General features: G+C 40.2%; 1 protein-coding gene across 3 annotated transcripts in view; it reads left to right on the top strand.

Annotated features, from left to right (window-relative positions):
- Window positions 1-25,038, top strand: part of edil3a (EGF-like repeats and discoidin I-like domains 3a) — a 339,454-nt gene that overhangs the window by 139,208 nt on the left and 175,208 nt on the right. For all 3 annotated transcript variants that reach the window (XM_062050941.1, XM_062050942.1, XM_062050939.1), the window contains one exon: window positions 24,569-24,682. In XM_062050941.1, the coding sequence (XP_061906925.1) occupies window positions 24,569-24,682 (114 nt within the window). The remainder of the gene's footprint in view (window positions 1-24,568; window positions 24,683-25,038) is intronic.

Genomic DNA, 25,038 nt, shown 5'->3' with positions numbered 1-25,038 from the left:
CCTACATCTGGTAACATCGTCCCAACACACCTTCTGTGCGCAGAAGGCCTCGGGTACTCAACTTTCTCCCACGGAGGCCTTAAGGGTGTTCAACATCTGACGATTGGACCACGAGGTTGGTAGTTGAATCAGACTCTACCGAATTAAACCGTTGAATACTCGACTATTCTAAGAAACCCCTGTGACTTATATCTGGTAATTCTGGAATCCTTCTTAAATATAGTTATTGAAGGAGTTCATAGATTGAGTATTGAAAGCCCTGATAACACAATGACTTGGATGAAGGACAATATTCACAGGCATGTTCCTGAATGAGTGTTTGTTTTTGCAGAGTCACAAACCTATGCCAATGTAAAATTAATAGTATTCCTTTTTTGTGGACTCCATATAACAATATTAAATGGCCTTCATCCCTCAGACATAAACTTTTTTTTTATAAATCATGCTCTTATAACTAATTGAATAAAGTGCTCTGCCATTGTGCGTACACACCAATGATCGAAATGAACTGTGTAATCTACTAATACAAGTTTCAATCAATCAATAAATCACTAGCACTTTGTGTAAATTTCTACCAAATATGGATAATTCCAAACAGTTTGGTTCCTTCCACTCTGCCTACCATTCCAACAAAGTAAATCGCAGGGTGTCTGTTTTTCATATTTCGCCCTAATTAATTCAGGCTTTTATCTGAAGATTCGCAAGCTGTTCTCTTTCCAATCCGATGTCTGACTGTAGGACCGCCATGAATCACATCAGCAGGGAGGCTTACCGAGGCTAAAATCTCGCCACAAAAGAAAACGGGATGATTACTTCAAACAATGTTTGAGCATTCAAGGTCGGAGGTTAATTACGTTGTCTGCTTCATTCATGTCGATCACTGAGCTAAGAGGTCAATCTACAGCTTCTCGTCTTGAGGTCAAAAGGACCCCTTTCTTCTTAGCAACACAGAGTTGGAACCAAGAAGTCGGCCCTGACTTAGCCAACGTATTTATGTAATATAAGTTGGTCATTCACAGGAAGAGGTATACATGTTTACCATTATTGTATTATGTGTTGAGCACTTGTTGCCTTATAAACAATAAAAAGACCTGAGATACTAAGTCAAGTACATCAATTATCATAATACTGTAGCTTCACTCAAAATACAAACCTGGTGGTCAGCCGCTTTTGCACAACACTGAACAAATGTGCACTGCTTTTTTATGCATTTTGTGTCAACAGTACGAGCTTTAAAGGGGACCTATGATGAATTGTGTCTTTTCTGACTTACAAATGTTACACTGTTGGATACTTACTTATTCTCCCTGTCATTCATGTTGTAGTTTTTAGAGCTTCCATTGCGAGTTTACTAGCAGATACAAGTATGAAGTATTTGCTACTTAAAAAAAACAAAAAACCTGGCAAAAGCGAAGGATGCATGTCCATGTACGAGCCAGTCTGCCCCACAACAAGAGGATGAAGAAAAAAAATAGCTTTTTGACTCCAGCTTTGGACTACCATGAATTGATTTACGTGGACCCCGACTTAAACAAGTTGAAAAACTTAGTCGGGTGTTACCATTTAGTGGTCAATTGTACAGAATATTTACTGAACTGTGCAATCTACTAATACAAGTTTCAATCAATCAATCAATCACTAGCACTTTGTGTAAATTTCTACCAAATGTGGTTAATTCCAAACAGTTTGTTTCCCTGAAGTACATAGGAAGCCAATACTTTTCTAGAAATAGCTCCACCATGCCTCTGTGGATTGATTTCACATTTTCAGGACTTATGCAGATCCCAAATACACAAAAACAAGTAGCAATACTGTAAGTAAGATTATTTGATTTTACATTAGAGGTCCCCGGGCAGCACGGTGGCAGAGGGGTTAGTGCGTCTGCCTCACAATACGAAGGTCCTGAGTAGTCGTGAGTTCAATCCCGGCCTCGGGATCTTTCTGTGTGGAGTTTGCATGTTCTCCCCGTGATTGCGTGGGTTCCCTCCGGGTACTCCGGCTTCCTCCCACCTCCAAAGACATGCACCTGGGGATAGGTTGATTGGCAACACTAAAATTGGCCCTAGTGTGTGAATGTGAGTGTGAATGTTGTCTGTCTATCTGTGTTGGCCCTGCGATGAGGTGGCGACTTGTCCAGGGTGTACCCCGCCTTCCGCCCGATTGTAGCTGAGATAGGCTCCAGCACCCCCCGCGACCCCGAAGGGAATAAGCGGTAGAAAATGGATGGATGGATGGATGGATGGATGGATTAGAGGTCCCCTTTAAGTCAAGCCTTCAGACAGAGGGAAGGGCTCCTCCCCGTCTGCTTTGGGCCATGAGTAAAATGTAAATGTAAGATAAATCATTATTTTTATTTAACCATGGCATGTGCATAATAACACTAAGTTGCAACATGCAGTGACATAAATGCTGCTAATAGTATAGCTTTGTCTGAAACAATCACAGTGTACATGTCTACCTGATGTAGTGAATCTACACACTGTATTGTTTATGAAGTTTATTTTCGAATGTGTCTGAAAAAATAATTTAAGTAGCGCCGACCACTTCAAGATACTGCATATATTTAAACAGTGTACATTTTCAACAGATAAGTGATGATTCTTTTGAAGAGAGCAGGACGTGGTTTCATTTGCATTTTGGGGACACATCCAGAACCAAACATTTTGCATTTAGCAAAATGTATGCAAAATTTACACCAAAGCATTCCCAATACATAATATGTAGGTAGGCCACAAGGAAGTGTTTTAAATGTAGATTAGAATCATCAAGTCCCCTTTAAATTCACTGTTACCTGTGTTCCACATACACATTAATGCCTCTATCGGCAAACAACAACGGATTTACCAAACACCCTTGGAAAACGAAGTTTTAACTTGTTCTCTGACAATAAAATCCATACATTGTCTTGCTTTTGCTGTTCCCACAATGCTATCTATATGCTAATCTGTAATCTTAAATTGCCACTTTTCCACAATGGCCTGGATGAACCAGAAGGTTGATTTGCTCTGGCAATGCGCCCACAGCAGGTGCAGGCACCGTAGAGGTCATTGCAGCCCAGTGGAAAGGTCACACCTGACCCGTATCAATGCAGACCAAGAGATGCGTTCGGGCTCTCCCTGGACACACCACAGCCAATTTAGCGCTCAGGGCCAGCGTTAGTTTCTGACACACAGCACTATTCATTGCTCTCATTATTGTCCAACGGAGACACTTCTCAGAGAATAATAGGAGCTGAGGCAAAGAAAGAGACATTATAGTGAACTGATGAGAGCTTTTTTAGAGTCAGACCTGAGACTCAGATAGCAGTGCATTTCTATTTCTATACAACTGGTCCATTTCCCCCTCTCTGGCTTTATCGGAGGTCTTCAACACAGGGTAATGCAATTTTAGTGGACTTTTTTTTGTCTCACAAATTGAAATATAGTTTTACACATAACATTGATGGAACACACTGACACTGTAGTGAACATATAAATAGGCGGCTAACAAAAAAGAGAACAGTCGCTGTGTGTGTGTGAGTAAGGCAGCAACGTCAAAGAGTTCACACAGGAGTTCTTCTCTACAGGTCAGCTACACCAAAGAAGATTATAGTAATGGAACTTTTTAGTTCACTTTATTTTGTTATGTCTCCCATGCAGCAGAGTGCCATGTAAAATTAACATCATACAAAGCTTAGAGGAGGATTAACAGCCATTGCGCATTTAGGCGTGTATTTTTTTGGACTGTTACGATTGTGATCGTTATCAAGATAATGAGTGTTATTGTTCATGAAAGAAACAGTGGTCATTGATTCTGTGTTGTTACCAGTTCTGGCAGGGGAAGAGAAGGTTATCTTTCCTGATTGGCCTTGGATAATACACACACATATATATATATATATATATATATATATATATATATATATATATATATATATATATATATATATATATATATATATATATATATATATATATATATATATATATATACACACATATACACATTTATACACACATCAAGGGTTGGAATTGGGGGTTAAAACACCAAAGGTGATTTTCAGGCGTGGCCACCGCTGCTGCTCACTGCTCCCCTCACCTCCCAGGGGATTGATCAAGGGTGATGGGTCAAATGCAGAGGCAACATTTTGCCACACCTAGTGTGTGTGACAATCATTGGTACTTTAACTTTAACTTTCTGATTTGAATCGCAAAATGGATCTCATCTTGGAGAAGCTTGCTGAGAAGGAAGAATTAAATTGAATTTGAGAGATCCAGCACGGACACACAGAGCAGGCAGGTCATTGTTTTGACTGCTCGACGAAAACAACATCTTAATCTACGATTTGACTCCCTCGAATGGCCTTGATGCTATCAGGAACAGGCTGTTCTGAAGAACTCCCCCGAGGACTCCTCAACGATGGACGCTTTTGACCTTTCTTTTTTTCAATAACACCTGGTGTCGAACTTTGAGATCGGCCCCAGTCCACAAAAACATTTCAACATCTCACCCAAGTTAATTGGGCATACATGCACGCATCCGCCCCTCCCCCAATCAACGCCTTCACCACTGCTTAATTCCTCCGGGGTTGTGGATGGCTGAGTAGCGCTTTATAGTGGCAGCCGGCCTCCAGGGCCCCAAATCCCCCCCCCCCCCCTCTCTGTTGCGAGTTGTTGTGATTACATGTATCATGTTTATGTGTGCCATGCTATGTGAGGTTTTTTCCTCGGACTCAGTCTGGACCCCTCCTGAGGGTCCAGCCTTAGACTGATATTTTTTTTTACTCTTCCCCCTTTCCCAATGTCACCTTTTTCCCACCTTTTTTAAGGAGCGCTGTAAGTGGCTGATCCGTTGGCGGTCCCGTCTTGTCCCTTTGTAACGTATGTCTGCTCTTAGTGGGACTGTGCCGAAAATGAAATTTCAGTTCTTATGTGTCTTGTACATGTTAAAGAATGGACAACAATAAAGCATCTTGAATCTTGAACTTTATATGCACATATATATACACATGTGTATATATATACACACACATATATATATATATATATATATATATATATATATATATATATATATATATATATATATATATATATATATATATATATATATATATATATATATGTGTATATGTATATATATATATATGTATATGTATATGTGTGTATATATATATATATATATATATATATATATATATATATATATATATATATATATATATATATATATATATATATATATATATATATATATATATATGTATATATGTATGTGTGGGAAAAAAATCACAAGACTATTTCATCTCTACAGGCCTGTTTCATGAGGGGTTTTCCTCAATCCTCAGGAGATTTTAATGGAAGCATTCACATACCATGGTTTATATAGGGCACAGAGCGGGTGGGTACAGGCAGGCGTGGGGGCGTGGTGATTGACTCATGTGTTACCTAGGAGGTGTTTCCTTCTGTGATGGCATGCTGATACAATTTCGCTGCGCTTGTTGAGGGATGACAAGTCTGGACGGTATATGATAAACAGTTTCTCTTTTAAGCATAGGTTACATCTTTTATTACCACTGTTGTAAGGTGTGCTGGATGCAAGAATTTGCCATGTTATAGAGTATTCGACATTATTGTCTTTGAGATTCCAAATGTGTTTACTGAGTTCTGTAGTGTTCCGGAGTCTTTTGCATCTGAAAGAAGCCTTGTGATTGTTCCATCTGGTTTTGAATTCTCCCTCAGTTAATCCTACGTATGTGTCGGATGTGTTAATGTCCTTGCGTATTACCTTTGCTTGGTAAACAACTGATGGTTGTAAGCACCCCCCGTTGAGAGGGCAATCAGGTTTCTTGCGGCAGTTACAGTCTTTGTCGGTTTTGGAGTCGTTCTGCCTGGTGGTGGGCGGCTCCTTTTCAATTGCTTTAGGGTTACTTATAAGCAATAATTCTGAGGTTATTGAGGGAAGACTTTTAGTTAATGGCTTACTGGTTGTATAATAAGGCCATGCAGAATAAGGCATTAATAAGCACTTAATAATGACTAATTAAGAGCCAAAAAGTTACTAATGTGCATGTTAATAAGCAACTAATTAATGGTGAATATGTGTTCCCCATTCTAAAGTGTTACCATATATATATATATATATATATATATATATATATATATATCAGTTGCGTGCAGTCACTAGAGGCAGGGGAGGCGGGGCCTCACCTGCCATCATGGAAATAAAAAAAATGTAAAAAGAAAAAAAAAAAAATTAAATTGTTATATGTATCCAGTGATTATACTAAAGTTATTTTCCATTTAACTTCACCAGTTTTAGATTATTTTTATTTTTATTTTCACATTTGCCGTTCAAATACTGTGAAGAGACGGTGCGGTGATCAGCAGCCAGTTGAGGCACGTCACTGATTTGTGCCTCAACATGGAATGTGCACAATGACTCGGCTAACTGCTGAGCTGCTGTGCAGTGAGACTGTATTGCTATATGAACTATATCAGCTAACTAAACCATAGTTTAGTTAGCTGAGGTATATAATGTACAGTGTATTTTGTCAACAACTGTATGTGTGTAACGTATTTCTTCAGCTGAGCATTCATAAAACTGCTGCCAAAGACGTACTGTCTGAGGCTCGCAGTAATCCGGCCTCCTGGTGGTAGAGGGCGGTAGTGATCCCAGAGATCATTCCTTGCCGCAGAAGAAAAAGAAAAAAAGAAAAAAAAAAGTTAGCAATAATAAGTGCAGCGTTTTTTTATTTCCTCTCGCCTGAACTTTTATTAAAAACATGGAGGATTACATATGTAAAATAAAACAGTTTTCTAAACTGGACTTTCAATCGAAGCAGGAGGTAATAATTAAAGGTAGACCAACGCCGGAGCTAAAAGGTTTGCTTTTGACTTCGGGACAGAAGACCCGTTCTTTTCAAACGGCGTGGTACACACGCAAAGGCTGGCTGTGTGGATGTCCAGCAAGAAAGGTAAGACCATAATAATGTTTTCTTTTATTAAATGTGCTTTTTTGTGTGCTAGTTTGTATGTGTAAAGAATGCTGGTATGAGCTTTTAAAAATAACCCGTTAACTGCTGCCAATCACATGGTGAATAAGATACTATTTAGGGTTCATATGTTTGTAAATCTGATTGTGATGATGCAGTGCCTCACCAGACATTAACCTCACCGCACGCCACTGATATATATATATATATATATATATATATATATATATATATATATATATATATATATATATATATATATATATATATATATATATATATATATATATATATATATATATATATATATATATATATATATATATACATATACATATATGTATATATATATACATACATATATATATATTTATATATATGTATATATATATATATATATATATATATATATATATATATATATATATATATATATATATATATATATATATACATATACATATATATATATATATATATATATATATATATATATATATATATATATATATATATATATATATATATATATATATATATATATATATATATATATGTATATATATATATATATATATATATATATATATATATATATATATATATATATATGTATATATATATGTATATATATATATATATATATATATATGTATATATATATATATATATATATATATGTATATATATATATATATATATATATATATATATATATATATATATATATATATATATATATGTATATATATATATATATATATATATATATATATATATATGTATATATATATATATATATATATATATGTATATATATATATATATATATATATATATATATATATATATATATATATATATATATATATATATATATATATATATATATATATATATATATATGTATATATATATATATATATATGTATATATATATATATATATATATATAAATATATACATTAAGGCTGTCAAGTCATTTTTTTTTTTTTAATGAGATTAATCAAACTCTGGAACTGTGATTAATTACAGATTATGTGCCTTTAAAAATAAAACCTGCTTAAGAAAATACCTCAATATTTGAATACAAATACAATTTGGTAGTCAGAATGTCATACACAAAAACTTTTTTGAGTGTTTTACTCAACTGCAGGTAATTTATTTGCTTGAAACCTGGTGATGGTAAGTAGAGCAATAATTAAGTGCACATTTTGAAAGTGTCTGCGGTAATACAGCAAACTAGGTACAGATGAACAGTATATCAATAGATAATGCAATAAAGACACCCATAAACAACTTTACATAGTGCAGCTGCATTTACTCTTCCTTAGTTTAGCCTATTGTTTAAACAAATGTTAGTCGTATTTCATTGTATTGTCGCAGCTGGACCGTATATGAAGTGCCTCGTTGTTAATGTGTGTGTGTGAGAGAAGGTGCCCTTACGGAAAGCCAGTGTGTCTATGAGAGACGTGACGGTCGTCAAAGATCGTGCCACTCGATTCCCTCAGTACTGTTTGTCTTTCCTGCTGGGCTTCATTTTACAAAACCTCGGTTTCACAAGCAAGCTTCCATCCATCCATCCATTTTCTACCGCTTATTCCCTTCGGGGTCGCGGGGGGCGCTGGAGCCTATCTCAGCTACAATCGGGCGCTGATCTTTTCTTTGTACAAACTACCTCTAGTTTGTACGATGTTTGAACGACATCTTGCAGCGCTTGGTTTTCACAGATGTTAAGGTCCAAGGTGGGAAAAAGGCATTGTTTAATTTATCCGTGGTAAACACAGTTAAACTCACCCTTGCATAGTTTGTTGTCCTCTGTTTGCTGTCCATGTAGCATCCATGCTAGCAACGTCATCCTCACGGTCATGTTTCGCTTTAAGATGCTATTTTAAACTTGATGTGCGCTGCTGCAATAGTGAAGTGAAGTGAATTATATGTATATAGCGCTTTTTCTCTAGTGACTAAAAGCGCTTTAATTAGTGAAACCCAATGTCTAAGTTACATTTAAACCAGTGTGGGTGGCACTGGGAGCAGGTGGTAAAGTGTCTTGCCCAAAGACACGACGGCAGTGACTAGGATGGCGGAAGCTGGGATCGAACCTGGAACCCTTAAGTTGCTGGCACGGCCAGTTTACCAACCCAGCTATACCGCCCCAATACTAATTACTTCAGTTTTATCAAAAGTTTAAACCTAACGAGCTAATGAATCAACGATCTCTCTGTTACCAAAATAACACACACACACACACACACAAGTCCCCGTTAACAACCATGTTGCTACAATAATTAAGAGAAAAATTAAGAATTAAAATAATTTTACCTCGCTGTCAGCAAACAGCAGTCGACATGCCATCACGAGGCGGAGAAGGAAGCGACGGTCGAGTTTAAGTTCAGAGCGAATCCCTCCTTTCTTTTGTTGGCTTTTTGGACCAATATTGAGTAAGCAAAATAGACACAACTTGGTTACCGGTGAGAAAAGAAACACGCAAGTGGCGACCGAGCAATGGGCTGCTTAAACGGGATGTGATGTACGGGGTTCCCCGTGTGTACTGTGCAGCATGGAAAGTGATGTAATCAAAATGGCAGTCAGCCTAAGGCTTCCAGCAGCACACAAAATGAATGGATGAACGAATGAAGCGTTCATACACCGAGACATTGTTGGTTTTAGTTTATTTGGCAAATAGAGGGGTTTGTAAATCTTGGGTCCACTGTATTATTTAGTTCCATTCTGTCAGGCAGGATATTTTTCTTCAAGCCAAGAGTGACGAATGTAATGATTGACGTGACGGAGAGAGACAAAGTTGGATTTAAATAATTGTCTCAGAGAAATAGCTCACATCAGGAGTTGTTCTGTTTCTATTGTTTTATTCATTCCTTGTATAAAATCTTTTTATTTGTGTATTTTAAATGTTCTGTGTTCAATGTGGCCGACCTATGAGTTTTGTTTATGAATATTGCAGGTGAGTATTGCACAATAACAATGAACTATTTGAATTAAAACATAATTGTATGCATGACATATACAGTCGCGATCAAAAGTTTACATACACTTGTAAAGAAAATAATGTCATGGCTGTCTTGAGTTTCCAATCATTTCTACAACTCTTATTTTTTTGTGATAGAGTGATTGGAGCACATACTTGTTGGTCACAAAAAACATTCATAATGTTTGGTTCTGACATCACATGGACAAATACGTATAAGACCTTCTGGAGGAAAGTTCTGTGGTCAGATGAAACAAAAAATTAGCTGTTTGGCCACAATACCCAGCAATATGTTTGGAGGGGAAAAGGTGAGGCCTTTGATCCCAGGAACACCAAACCTACCGTCAAGCATGGTGGTGGTAGTATTATGCTCTGGGCCTGTTTTGCTGCCAATGGAATTGGTGTTTTAAATGGGACAATGAAAAAGGAGGATTATCTCCAAATTCTTCAGGTCAACCTAAAATCATCAGCCCGGAGGTTGGGTCTTGGACGCAGTTGGGTGTTCCAAGAGGACAATGACCCCAAACACACGTCAAAAGTGGTAAAGGAATGACTAAATCAGGCTAGAGTGAAGGTTTTAGAATGGCCTTCCCAAAGTCCTGACTTAAACCTCATTGAGAACATGTGGACAATGCTGAAGAAACAAGTCCATGTTGGAATACCAACACATTTAGCTGAACTGCACCAATTTTGTCAGGAGGAGTGGTCAAAATTTTGCTTGCCAGTAGCTTGTGGATGGCTACCAACAGCGCATTATTGCAGTGAAGCTTGCCAAGGTACATGTAACCAAATATTAACATTGCTGTATGTATACTTTTGACCCAGCAGATTTGGTCACATTTTCAGTAGACCCATAATAAATTCATAAAAGAACCAAACTTCACGAATGTTTTTTGTGACCAACAAGTATGTGCTCCAATCACTCTATCACAAAAAAATTTGAGTTGCAGAAAGTATTGGAAACTCAAGACAGCCATGATGTTATTTTCTGTACAAGCTTGTTTGCAGAGAGGCAATCCTAACCATGGCCATGGCTTTTTTCTGCATACAGTGTGAGGCAAAATACTTTGTTTCAGTTGTGCAGTAATAAAGATAGGCATTAAGAAAGTGAATTACTGCGTTGTATATTTTCTTATTAGGTTTTATTGTTGAAATCTTACAGCTTGTTAATTTTTTACAACCAAGTACTGGTGCCAAAATGTGCTTTTTGTGTCTTTGTATTTGAATTCACCGTAGCAGACTTTCCGTCCGAGGACATATTGGTATGCAAGCTTGTATACATGCAAGCAGTTTCCCAAGCTGGTTTATTTACCTGATCACTGACTGAGTGCTTTGCCTTGCCTCTAATCTGTGTAGATTCTATCTCTGTCATGCTGTCAATCTTTCACCGTCTCCTCCTTTTCATTCACTGTTTTTACAACATTCCTTCTGCCAATTTATTTCCCCCTCATCTGATTTACCGGTAGTAAAGTCCTGGTCTTGATCTCCAAGGGATGCTTATGACTGCTCATAAGATGGACGTAAACGGTACGATGTGGTGCCTGTGTTTCTCCCTGTTGAGTGTCGGGCTTCAAGCTATTTTGGCGACTTGGCCATCGCCTCTGTTTTTGAACCTTGTGATGGCGAATAAGCGTGATATGAACTTAAAGAAGTAACTGCAGCATTGTTGAGGGGTGATATTGCCATTGTAAAATAATGCGGTTGTTTGGGGGTGTGCGATTTACGCTCCTTCTACATGCTGAGGACTGAGGGTGGAGGGAAATCAATACAGCACCTTGTTGCAATAACACACCAAGCATCACTACTTTATACAAGTTGCACAGCTGCATGCATGTGATGTTTGGATGAGCTCGGTTTCCATTGCAGTTTTTTGCTAAATAAAAGCGATATTTCAAAGACTTTGACAAAGTACATTTGTGATTTGTAGGTGTTTTGTGTCATGAACCGTAATTCTCGTAAAACCAAGTCGGTATGGTATGGTATGGTATGGTATGGTATGGTATGGTCTCTATTGTCATTACACAAGTACAACAAAACTTTGTTCAAGATTAGACAAACAAACAGTGTACAGGGTTACAGAACAGGAACGCTGATGGGTCGCCAGAAGGCGCCCCTTAAAATATGGGAAAAAGGTAAACATTGGGGGACGATGAGTAAAAAAAAAAAATCTTGACTGGGCTCCTAAGGGGGCCCAGTCTGGAGTGGGAAAAAAAAACTCCATAGTATAGCACATATACAAATTACAACATACAACTGGAGACTTGCAACAGAGAGGATGGAGTGGGGGCTACGGTGGTAGGCTGCAGCTGTTCAAGCGCTGCCCAGTCTTCCATCACCCCTAAGGGATTCAAGCCATCGAGGGCGTTGGATGGGGGGCGTTGGATGGGGGTTGGGGTATGTGACTGTGGCGTATATTTTTTGTGGATGCATGTGTGTGTAAGCCTGCAGCGTGTCTCTGTACCACGGCCTTGGTGTTCTTGCAGCCGCCAGTCAGTCCAAAGTCCCGCGAGACTACACTTTGAGGAAGATGGAGACTTTGCGATCCCATGGTTTTGGAGCTGTGATCACAATTGCAGCCACTGCTGTTGCCGGGATTGTCAATAGAAGACGGAGGCAGCGGGTGATCGCTCAAAAGTAAAAGGAACACATTGATAACAGATTCATAAAATCACAGGTTGATTCAATAATATTGAAAAAAATTAAGCCTCAAAACATCGCAACTTTTGCTACACAATTCGGCAAAGGCTGCCACGATCACTGAAAAAGCTCGTAACATCCTGAAGGAACTGATTAGTCCAGTAAGTATTTGTTTTCACGCGTTGAACGTTATGTCTGTTCATCCAAAGTCAGTTTTTGTTTGTGTGCTACGCATTTGATATGAAATTGTGATAAATTGATGTTAACACTTACCCAGTTTCTTGATACCTATGACAAAAAAGTACTTCGACTCCATCCGGTTTTCCATCCAACTTGATGTAGATTTATGAGTTGGTGCTCCAACTTTGAATCCCTCACTTTTTTGATTAGGTCACATGCTTTCTTGGCCTTGTCAGATGCTCATTGATTCTCAAACTTTTTTTCACCTGGCTGGTCTCTGTGATCCTGTTGGCGTGTGGTTGCCGGTCGCGTTTTTTTTTTGATCGCTTTGATTTGATTGGGTGGTGCTGGCTGTCTGGGGGTGTTGTGGCTGCTGTTTCTGCTGCCGTTTGTTTGTGGTGTGGGCGCCCGTGGCTGCTTGGTCTGGTGCAGGGGGGTGGCTGATGTTGTGACTGGTGGCAGCGCGCGCGCGTGGTGGTTGTCGGGGCTGACAAACTGTGTATATGTATGTGTATGTGTGTGTGTGTATGTATGTATGTATGTATGTATGTATGTATGTATGTATGTATGTATATGTGTATGTGTATGCATGTGTATGTGTGTGTATGTGTACATGTGTATGTTTATGTGTATGTATATATATATATATGTATGTATATTTCTGGGGGTACGTTCTGGGCCTGCCTGTCGGGTGGGGGTCGGCGCCTCAGGCTACTGCATCCGGACTGCGTGTCTGGAGCTCCTGGGTCCCACCGTCCATCCCTTCCGGGTGCCCGTCTTGGTTGGGGCCTGCTGGGTCTGGTCCCTGCGTCTACTGTGGTAGCTTGGTGCTGCAGGGTATTCCGAGGTGCTGCGAGTCGGCCAGTTGTTGGGGTAGCGACCTTGTGTGTCAGCATGTCTGTGATCTTCTTTTAATTCTTTTATTTTTTATTTTTTATAAATAGATTTAATTATTTATTTATTCTTATTTTTTAATATATTTTATTAATATTATTATTATTATTATTATGTATTTATTTATTTTATTTATTTATTCCCCCTACCTCAGGTGGGGACTCGGCGGGGCGGTTGCTGGTTGTTCCATCTCCATCGTTGGGGTCCCTGCGGGTGGGGTGGGTGGTTCCCGTGGCCCCGTGCTGGGTGGTCCTGTGGCGGCCGACTTGGGTGGGGTGGCCGTGGGCTGGCCTCGCCGCACTCTCCGGTTGCCGGTGGGGCGGCGTGGGGGCCCGGTTGCCGGTGGGGCGGGGGCGGTCTTCCCGTCCGGTTGCGGGGGATCTCCGGGCCCCTCGGGCGGGGCGTCCCGCCTTTCTGTCCGTGTGGGGTGTGGTCTCTCGCTGGCTTGGGGTCTGGCTGCCCCCTGCTTTTCTAGTGCCTTGTCCTCTGCCGGGTGCGTCTGTCTGCGGCCTGCTGCTGGCCCTTGTGGGCGGCACGGTGGGCCAGGCTCTGGGGTTCCTGTTGCTGTCCGGCTTGGCTGCGTGGGGGCGGTGGCCCCTGGTTCCCTGGGCACCACACCTACTGTTTGTGGAATGGGCTCTCAGGGAGGCTGGGGCCGTACTCTGGCTCCCGCACACACTGGGAGTCAAATGTATTGTATATGCAAATTCACATATACTCACACACATACATACAGACATACATAGGTACCTACGCTCCCACATACATATACAAATAAATACAGTACATATTTACACACTCAAAGTTCGTACATCCACACGCACATTCATTATACAAACATACTGTATACACATACTGTACATATACATTCACTGTAAAAACATACATATACACATACTGTACATATACACTCACTGTACAGACACACACATACACATACTACACATATACATTCACTGTACAAACACACACATACATATACTGAACATATACATTCACTGTACAAACACACATATACACATACTGTACATATACATTCACTGTTCAAACACACATACTGTATACACATACTGTACATATACATTCGCTGTACACACATATACACATTCTGTACATATACATTCACTGTACAGGCACACATATACACATACTGTACATATACAGGTACATATGCACAAATACACTCATGCACATAATCACGTTTCATCAAACATATATTAACGTTGTTGCCCTAGGGTAAACTGGATATAACACATGGCACACTGACAAAGCTTAACCTATTGTTACTATAACAATCTACAAGGTTAATGTAGGTTGCTTCTCCTTCTTCCCCTCCATTTTTCTGCATTATTTCGTGTCTGAAGTTATCATTACGTATATGTATTGTTGCATTTGAACAATTGTATTGTTGATAATAAAGTTAAAGTATTGGTATTGTTTATTATCAATAGCACTATTTCTATTGGTATTCATATTGCTCCATTTTTAGTGTAATAATGCTCATTGTCATTTCTGTATTATTTTTTTATTTTCGCTAACTGCTTATTTGCTATTACTTTTACCATCATATTTGTACATGTCGTATTTGCTGATGTTGCTCTGTTGTTGTTGTTGTTGTTGTGTTTGCTGTTGTTGTTTTTGTCTCTCTGTCTAATCCCCCTCTTGTCCCCACAATTCTCCCCTCTGTCTTCCTTTTTCTCTCTTTCTATCCCCTCCTGCTCCGGCCCGGCTGCACCAAATAATTATATAAATACATTTAATAAAGTCAAAATACAAGTAAGGCAACAAGAGAAGTATCCTACACTTCCCTTTTGTAAAGTAAATCTGAACAGCCGATATGGGCATCTACATCTGCTATATGATTTGCCCGAGAAGCTGGGCAGGACATTATATAAAAAAATAAATAAAAAAATAAAAATAAAAAATAAAACACTTTTTTCACCAAGTACCACCTCAGAAAACACTTGTCTCTCCAAGCACTACCATGATGACCAATATTAGTAACAGTAGCATAGCAGGCCCACATATTCATTAAAAACAAGACAATGGTTTTATTTAAGTATATTCAATATTGTTGTCCAATGTAACATTACACACAATGCACAAACATCAACAATGATACTCCATTTACAGTACATATTTACAGATTTCTTCGGCGTACCACTAGATGGAGCCCACGTACCATTAGTTGTACACATAAAACAGTTTGAGAATCACTGGGTGTAGGCGGTTGTTTCTTCCAGGTAGCTTTTCAGTTTCAGCAGTGCTATTTTGTTTTGTCCTTGTTTAACTCTATGACAAGGGTCTCAGACTCGCGGCCCGCGTTATTTTGCGGCCCCCACCTTAATATGAAAGTTTAATATTAGTGCGGCCCGCAAGTTTTATATGAATGGTGCTTGACAGCATTGTGTGCGGAGCTGAAGGAATCTACCAATCACGGTGTGGTATATGGCTCTTGAGGGCCGAACATTGACGTCACTTACGTGATGCAAGCAGAGAAACGTTTTGCCGCTTTTCCACTAGACCCGCACGCGCTCCTCTTCCCTCGCTCGCCCGCCTGCTCGCTCTCTCTCGAGCTCGCTCTCGAGCTCTCTCTGTCACTGTGTGTGTCTCTTTCTCTCTCGCTCCCTCCCCCGGCGCCGCTATAAACGGTCCGGGCCGGTGAAACGAGCGGTCCGGTAGCTTCCGAAGCACTCCGCCGAAGGACCGAGCGACAATACAAAACTGTGGTGCACTGGACCCCAGCGCTGATACTCCGACAGAGAGTCGCTGGGCGAATCGGACGTGTAACACGTTAGTCGTGATGTTAGCCCGTTCGGGGCTAATTGTGCTACCGTAACTGTAAACTCCACGGCGAGCCCACCCCCCCTCCCGTTGGCTCCAGACAGAGACAATTATTGTTATTTGGGTCCAAAATACTAGTGGAATTAGTTAGTGGACTAATTAGTGAACTAATTAGTTAATTAATTAATAGTGAATTAATGAACTAATTAAAGGAAAAGCGGCAAATGAGTGAAAGCGACAGAAACGTTGCCATGGAGACGAGGGTTTTTTTACGTGCCTGGTTGCAGTCACACCGCGACACCTTTCCGACAGTAATAAAGTCCCTAATAACCTGGACCAATTCAAACCGTTATTTGTTTTTTTCTATTGTTTAATTTGCATTGCCTCACATGATGAACACTACATATATCTCTATATGACGCCGGATAACAGTCCGGGAGCCGTCACTTTTTTGCGCTCGCTATCCCGGTACTTTCCCGGCAATTATCCGCCGACCCCAGTGTTGCTGTAGGGAGGAAAAGCAGAACAACACACATTGCGGAAATAACATTATTCTCCGTGCGTCGGCTAAATACAAATATATTCCACAACCCCAAACATGTCTTTTTCAAAGCCTGCAGTGAAGAGAAAGGTTAGTGGTGAGCAAAGACAATTCCAGGAAAAGTGGGAGATGCAATATTTCTTTCTTGAGCACAGGGGCACCCCGACGTGTCTTATTTGCACAGAGAAAGTTGCGGTGCACAAGGAATACAATTTGAAATGTCATTATACAACTAGACATGCTGAGGATTATGCAAAAAAATGTTTTAAGAAATATTTTCTTGCGGCCCAACCTCACCCAGACTCTGCATATAGTGGCCCCCAGGTAAATTGAGTTTGAGACCCCTGCTCTATGATGATGGCGAGTGTTGTGCTGTTATTTCTTAGATATTGTTGCATCCAGGCCCGCATCCTTTGATTGCTGTTAGGGAAGCATTTGTTTAATCGGCACCCTGGCTTAAGACTTCCATGTAATGTGAAGCCCAGTCATAATCACATTGATCCTGAGTGTGCTTTGCCCCAACTTCTCCACTCTACACATTAGTTTCAATATGATATGATCCTTCTCATCATTCTGCTTCTTTAAAGCATCCACTTGTTCTCCTAGCTCAGCAATTGTTTGCTCTTCCCTCATTTCCTTTGACATGACTGCAGGAAGATTTTGACTGCTTTTTGATTTCATATTCACATTTTCAATCACGTACCCCCTTGCGATATTTGTGAAACTCCTTGCAAAAATCAGACTCCTTTCTTTGGCCTGAGCAACCCTTTGACATCTCTTTTTGTACTTCTGACATCTCATTCCTTGTGTCATGCAACAACATTATTATGTCTCAGAGAGTACTTGGTTCTTGCTTCTAAGTTCTCCACCTCCTGAAGGAAACTCAAGTGAATTCGTAAATTCTGGACTACTCTTTGAACGGTGCGGCTTATGAAACCGTGCGGCTAATTTATGGATATTTCTTCGCTGATGGCCGTAATGCCGAAAGTTGAAAACAAAACAAGCAAATACACAAAAAAAAAAAAGGTTTGTTATTTTTTGTGCTGTGGTGGCATCCCTTAAACAAGTTCGATCAATGGAGGTGCTGCCGTGCCCTTTTGTTTAAAGCTTTCAACCGGAGCTACAATTCCATTTTCAAAGTGGTCCATAGCGTTTTCACTCGTGTGGACTTATCATTTATCACTCCAAGCAACGTTTGTAAGTTTTCCAATATAACTAAAACAATTAACAACACCTATTAAACCGTCCCATGTGTGATGTCTGTAGTGTTTTCCTGCATATTTGTACGTGGTATGCAATGATGCTAGCATCTTTAGCATTATTTGCTAACACGTTTATGAGTTTCTGTGTTAGTATTATTAACTTACAACAGCGTTCTTTTCGTATTGTTTCAGTTCCACAAATTCCTCCGTAAATTCAACCAAACGTCACCGTAGAGTTATTGAGTCTGTTGAGCATGATAATTATTTTTTATTTAAAAAAGTATCTATTCCAACAGAAAAAGACCAAACTTTGATGTAATTAATTTCAAACATTAGCAACAGTAATAAATGGATTTTGATTATTTGGTAAACTAAATTACAGTAGACACATGTACAATAAGTATGACATGTGCATTCATTTTGATAAATATAACATTTAATAAATGTACTTACTGCATTTTACTTGATCACAGATTAAGAATACCAACAAAATGCTAGCCTTGTGCTTGTTTTCTTGAACTGTTCCAAGATTTCTTCTTGTAGTTTTCCTCCTGCATCCCATAATATTACTGCTATAGTTTTTTGTTGTTGTACATCCATTTGAGTGGCAAAAAATGTAGATTAACTACAGTCAAAGTATTGGACAGGACGTCGAAATGTGTAATAAAGTTGAACTTTATATAAGAAAAAAATGGGGATACAAACGGTACAAAACGATCCTTATATGTTGTTATCTGTCATTCATTCATCACCTGTAGGCTCGTAATTCTCATCTCAACAACCACAATGCACCTGCTCCCGGTCTTTCTAACATCCGGTGAGCCGCAATGCATTGTGGAACATGCAGTCTTTTAGTTTACCCTTTGTTAGGCTATTGAGTAGAAACAACTCAATTCAATGTCAGTGTTTCTCAAATAATCAATATCAAATACATGTATAATTCAAATCAATTCCCTTTTAACTCTTTTTAGCTGTAAATATTAATAGATCAATTTATCAGCAATTAAATCAAACATGCAAATTATGAATGGTCATCACACATGAACTATATAACCCATAAGTTACAACATCCTCCCCCCATGAACTACGTTCATCTAAATCTCAAGACAGTACAGTAACTGAATAGGTCTTCTTAGCAAAGTCCCTGAGGGAGTGCGGACTATGCACGACCTGACAAGTCCATCTCGGCCAGTAAACAGTTCTGTGATTCTGCCCAGTTTCCAGGTTTGTCTGGGGGTGTTGTCCTCTCCAATGAGTACAACGTCACCCACTTTCAGTGGGGTGGGTGTCGGTGTGTCACAGCAGTGTGCTGACTTCAAGTCCAGTAGGTAATCCTTACGCTAGGCGTTCCAGAAGCTGGTCGTGAGTCCACGTCTGTACTTCCATCTTTGAGTGATCTCTGTCTTGAAGAACTAGTCAGCAGTTAGTTCTCCTTTTTTCTTTGGTTTTGTTTGAGCATTGGCTGTGAATCTCTTTATCCAGGCTGTCACTCTGAGAACTCTCTTCAGCTTGCTGTATCTTTCCAGTTCTAACACCGGTTCAGTGGGGTCTGTGTCATTTGCAGCGAGCTGCACAGTGATCTGTTGGCTGGACCTTAGTTCTGCATTCACCTTGTCTGGAACATTGTCATTTTCAGTCTCCTCCGACTGATCAGTTGATGTCAGAACGCTGGGCCCGTTCCACCATAAGTGGTTCTGTATCAGCCCTTCAACACTTTGTCCTCTTGTGGGGAGGTCAGCTGGATTTACCTTCCCTGGGATGTGTGACCATCTCTCAGGGTTGGTCAGTGACTGGATCTCGGTCACTCTGTTTGCAACAAACTGTTTCCACTTCTGAGCTGAGCTGCAAATCCAATGCAGTGTAATCATAGAGTCTGTCCACATTCTTATCTGATTTGGTTCCAATTTTAGAGTCGTCATCAAGTTGTTGGCTAGTCTCGCTCCAATCACAGCTCCCATGAGCTCCAGGCGTGGCAGTGTCATTTTCTTGAGAGGAGCCACCCTGGATTTGGAAACGACTAGGCTCATTATAGGTTCTCCATCTGGCGATTCACCTTGTAGGTAGGCTGTAGCACTGTAGGCTCTTTCACTTGCGTCGCAGAACACATGTAATGTTAGGGCATGTTTATTTTCTGGCTGCATGTCTGTTCGATACCACCTTGGTATGGCGAGCTGGTGTAGCTGGGGCAGTTCCGAACACCACTGTTGCCATTCTTGAGTCAGGTCAGGTGGTAGCTCTTCGTCCCAGGAGAGTCCTCTCTCCCACATTTCTTGAAAAATGCACTTGATTCTGACTGTAAAAGGTGTCAGGAACCCGAGTGGGTCATAGACATGTGCAGCTGACTGCAGAACACTTCTCTTTGTGTTCTTCTTTTCTTTTAAGATGCTCAATAGCGGTCTGAGGTCAAAGGTGAAGTCATCTGTTTTTGGTCTCCACACTAGGCCCAACACCTTGAGCACAGCTCCGTGTGTCTCCGATGCCAGTGTGTGGTCTGTTGTGCCCTCCTTCCATTTCTTCTCCAGCTCATGAGAGTTGGCCATCCACTTACAGAGGTCCATGCCTGCGGTTGACAGCATTTGGGTTGCAGTTGCTGTCACATGATAGGCCTCTTCAACACTGTGTGCACTTGCAATGAAATCATCGACGTAAAGTGACTCTCTTAGTGTCTCTACAACCTGTGGTTGTTTTGTTTCATATTGTTTTAGGTGTTTTCTGATTGTAGCTGCAAGTAGGAATGGACTCGGGGAGGCCCCAAACACCACTCTGGTCATCCGCAGCACACGCAGCTCTCCATCCTCTTCTCCGCTTGGTGGGCCTGTGAGCCACAGAAATCTCACTGCATCTCTGTCTTTCTCCACTATGGAGATCTGCAAGAAAGCCTTTTTTATGTCTGACATAAAGGCGATTTCATTTTTTCTGAATTTAATGAGGACACTGAGGAGATCTGGATTCAGGTTTGGTCCTGTGAGCAGACAGTCATTGAGGGATGGACTGCCATCTTCATGAGACGACGCATCAAACACCACTCTCAACTTTGTGGTCACTTTGTCTTCTCTGAGTACTGCATGGTGAGGTAAGTAGTATTTCACGTTGTCTGTACTTGCGTTGTCTTTTGGCACAGCCTCTGCAATGTTCTGCTGTAAATAGTCCTCCACTACTTCATTGTATCTGCTGTAGAATGTAACATCCTTCTTCAGTCTTTTCTTCAGACCTTCAAATTGTTTTTTAGCAACTCTGTAGTTGTCTTGGAGCGCTGCTTTGTCTGGTTTCCATGTCAACTCCACGTGATATTGTCCATCTTTGAAAGTTGTTGTTCTCTCAAATATCTGCATAGCTTCTTCTTCTGCTGGGTTCTGTGTGTTTTCACTTGTGATGCCCAGAGACTCTATTTCCCAGAATGCACTTAGTTGCTTGGAGACAAGTGTGTCCTCTTCAAGTGGAATGAACATGCAGGTTGCCTCAGCGACACTTGACATGCACACTGGTCCCTGCACAGACCATCCAAATGTGCTCTCCAGTGCAACTAATGTCTCTGTCAGTCGCTCCACTCTTCCTGGGACAATTTGCCAATAGTAGTCTGCTCCTATCAGGACAGATAGCTCAGGATCATCATCATTATCTGGGAAGTCTGCTAGTTGTATTCCCTTTTTCTTGAGCTCATGTTGAATCTGGTCACCGGGAACTTTCATCACAGCTGAGCACACCTGAGGTGTTTATAAGGCCTCAATTTCAATTCTTTGCTGGTTGTCCCAGACATTCTTCAATATGACTTTCACTGTGTTGCGTTGTGACATTGTGGGTACAGAGGAGCCAAATGTGTGAAGAGTGAGTGTCTCTTGTCTTATTACTGGTAAGTTCAGGCTCTTCACAAGGTTTTCATGGATGAAGCTTCTCTGACTCCCTCCATCGAGTAAACAGCGAGCCATTTTTCTGCCTAATGGGCCTCCTACCCATGTCTTAGCGGTTTGTAGCAGCACATTGTTATGTCCATCTCGTTTAATCTTCGCTGAGTGAGGAATGACTGAGGAAACAACAGCCTCTTCTTTAACATTGGGGGGCTGCACCTCACTTTTCTCACCGGTGCACACAGCAATGTGATGCCTCCTTCCACATTTTTCACATGATGCATCCTTCACTTTGCATGTTTTTGCAATGTGTTTCTGTCCCAGACACACAAAACATCTTCCCATTTTCTTGATCTTTTCTTTGCGTTGAGGAATGCTGTTAGTAGGGCAATGCTCAGATTTGTGTTCTGCACTGTCACAGAATATACAATTGTGTGTCTTCTGGCTGACTGTGTGCAGTGCAGCAGCAGGTTGCATGCTGGGTCTGTTCATTTTTGTGCCGTTGGATGAGCATAACTGCTTCCATGGCTTACTTTCTGGTTTGTGTTCTTTCTGGGTGTATGACGTTGTCATTTGCCGTGCTCTTTCCCTGCTCTGAACCTCCTTCTGTAGGAATTTGACTATTTCATCAACCTTCCATTCATCATCATCTCCCCTCTGACGGCTATATTCAAGAGCTATGTCATCTGGAATCATCTTCATTAAAATTGGGCATAGTAGGCTTCCATAAGTGTCTGACACTACACCCAGTGACTCCAAGCTCCTAATTTGAATTTCACATTCATCATATAGCTGCCTTAATGCATGCACATCAGAGGATTTCTTCACATGAGTTAGATTCAGCAGCCTTGACATGTGAGCACTGATCACCAGATATTTCCTTCCAAATCTGCTTTGCAATAATGTGATAGCACTGTCATAATTAGCATCTGTAAGCATAAGTCCTCCTACTGCCTTTGCAGCTGTTCCTGTGAGGTACGTTTTCAGGTAGGTAAACTTCTCACGTTTGCACAATGCATCATTCGTGTGAATAGCAGTCTCATACTGGCTCCAAAACTCCTGCCATTTACTGACATCGCCATTGTATTTATCAATAATCAATTTCGGTAGCTTCACAGACTGCCTGTATGCTAATGAGTTGGCCGAGTTAGCGTAGCTCACCCTCTGCTGCGTTGATGCTTGTTGCTGCTGTTTTTCATCCTCTTTTTTCTTCACCATGCGCTGCGCGCGGCTCTTATACGAGATGACACGTTGTTTATAGTCCTCCGTATTTTCGATCTCGTGCTCCAAGTCATCCAACGCCGTGAGCTGTTCAATTCCATTGTCCAACTCAAATAGACTGTCCTCCTTCGCGGACAACATGTCCAATAAAGTACTCAAATGATCAATGTCCGGATCTGGCTTGGTCATTTCTCCGTCTATTTGGTTCAAAAGACGTGTCGTAGTACCTCTGATTGCACCCCGTTTTCTTCTCATTCTTTCCATTTCTGTCCTACGTTCCTCTTCTGTCATCTGAGCAGCGGCTTTAGCTTCTCCCTCGCTCATCTTTTTTCGGGTTTTTCGGCACCAAAATGTAGATTAACTACGGTCAAAGTATTGGACAGGACGTCGAAATGTGTAATAAAGTTGAACTTTATATAAGAAAAAAATGGGGATACAAACGGTACAAAACGATCCTTATATGTTGTTATCTGTCATTCATTCACCACCCGTAGGCTCGTAATTCTCATCTCAACAACCACAATGCACCTGCTCCCGGTCTTTCTAACATCCGGTGAGCCACAATGCATTGTGGAACATGCAGTCTTTTAGTGTACCCTTTGTTAGGCTATTGAGTAGAATCAACTCAATTCAATGTCAGTGTTTCTCAAATAATCAATATCAAATACATGTATAATTCAAATCAATTCCCTATTAACTCTTTTTAGCTGTAAATATTAATAGATCAATTTATCAGCAATTAAATCAAACATGCAAATTATGAATGATCATCAAACATGAACTATATAACCCATAAGTTACAACATCGCCGCTGATGAAAAAGGTCACATTTTTAGGACTTTTGGGTTCAGTGATCACATTTAATGGATTGGATTTCAACCCCCTCTAGGGGCTACTAAATCTGATTCCACGTGAGAGGTCTAATTATGTAATTGGCTTTGACGAAAATGCCGAGTACAACTTACTCGGCAGTGGAAAAAACAGAGAAGGGAAGTTTAGTCATGCTGTTATTTTTTATTTGCAACTGCATCAGATTGCTCTTAATTGATGCACAGTTACAAGCAGAAGTCAATCATTTAAAAATAACAATTCAGATAAAACTCTATTTAATACCCTCAATTTATTTAGATTTTACTAAATAAAAAAAACAACTTGAAGAGTAAAATAAATACATTAAAACAGGTCAATAATTAATAAAATACACAGCCAATTAAATAGCTTTCTTTGTATTTTGTTTTTAAAAATTACCACTTACCTGCTGCAATTAATGTATTTTATTTTATGTGTTTTTTTGTGTGTCCTCAGATATAAATGAATGTGAACGAGACCCATGCAAGAACGGGGGCATTTGCACTGATCTGGTTGCAAATTACTCCTGCGAATGCCCTGGGGAGTACATGGGCAGGAACTGTCAGCACAGTAAGTGTTTGTTTTATCTTTTAATGCTTTTTACCCAGCGACTTCCCTAATGTCTGTAGGTCGGGGGTGTCCAAACTGTTTACATCGAGGGCTGCAAACGGAAAAATTGTAGGATGTGGGAGGCCACTTTGGTACAGTTTGATGACACCAATTCACACAAATTTTAACCATTCACAGCAAATTATGCACGGCCTCGCAACTTTGTCCGATGCATGCAACTTTCCCGCACATTTTGCCCAATCAGCGTCATTTCCACCAATCAAATGTGTCTCTGTTTCTTGTGGACCAAGTAGGAACAGCAACATCTAACAATAGATTGACTCTTTATTGCTTAAACAGCAATACTCTCGTCCCCC

This window comes from Entelurus aequoreus, linkage group LG06 (genome assembly GCF_033978785.1).
Source record: "Entelurus aequoreus isolate RoL-2023_Sb linkage group LG06, RoL_Eaeq_v1.1, whole genome shotgun sequence".
NCBI classification, from domain to species: Eukaryota; Metazoa; Chordata; class Actinopteri; order Syngnathiformes; family Syngnathidae; genus Entelurus; species Entelurus aequoreus.
The sequence above is the reverse complement of the archived record's forward strand: the minus strand, read 5'-3'. Positions and strand labels throughout refer to the sequence as shown.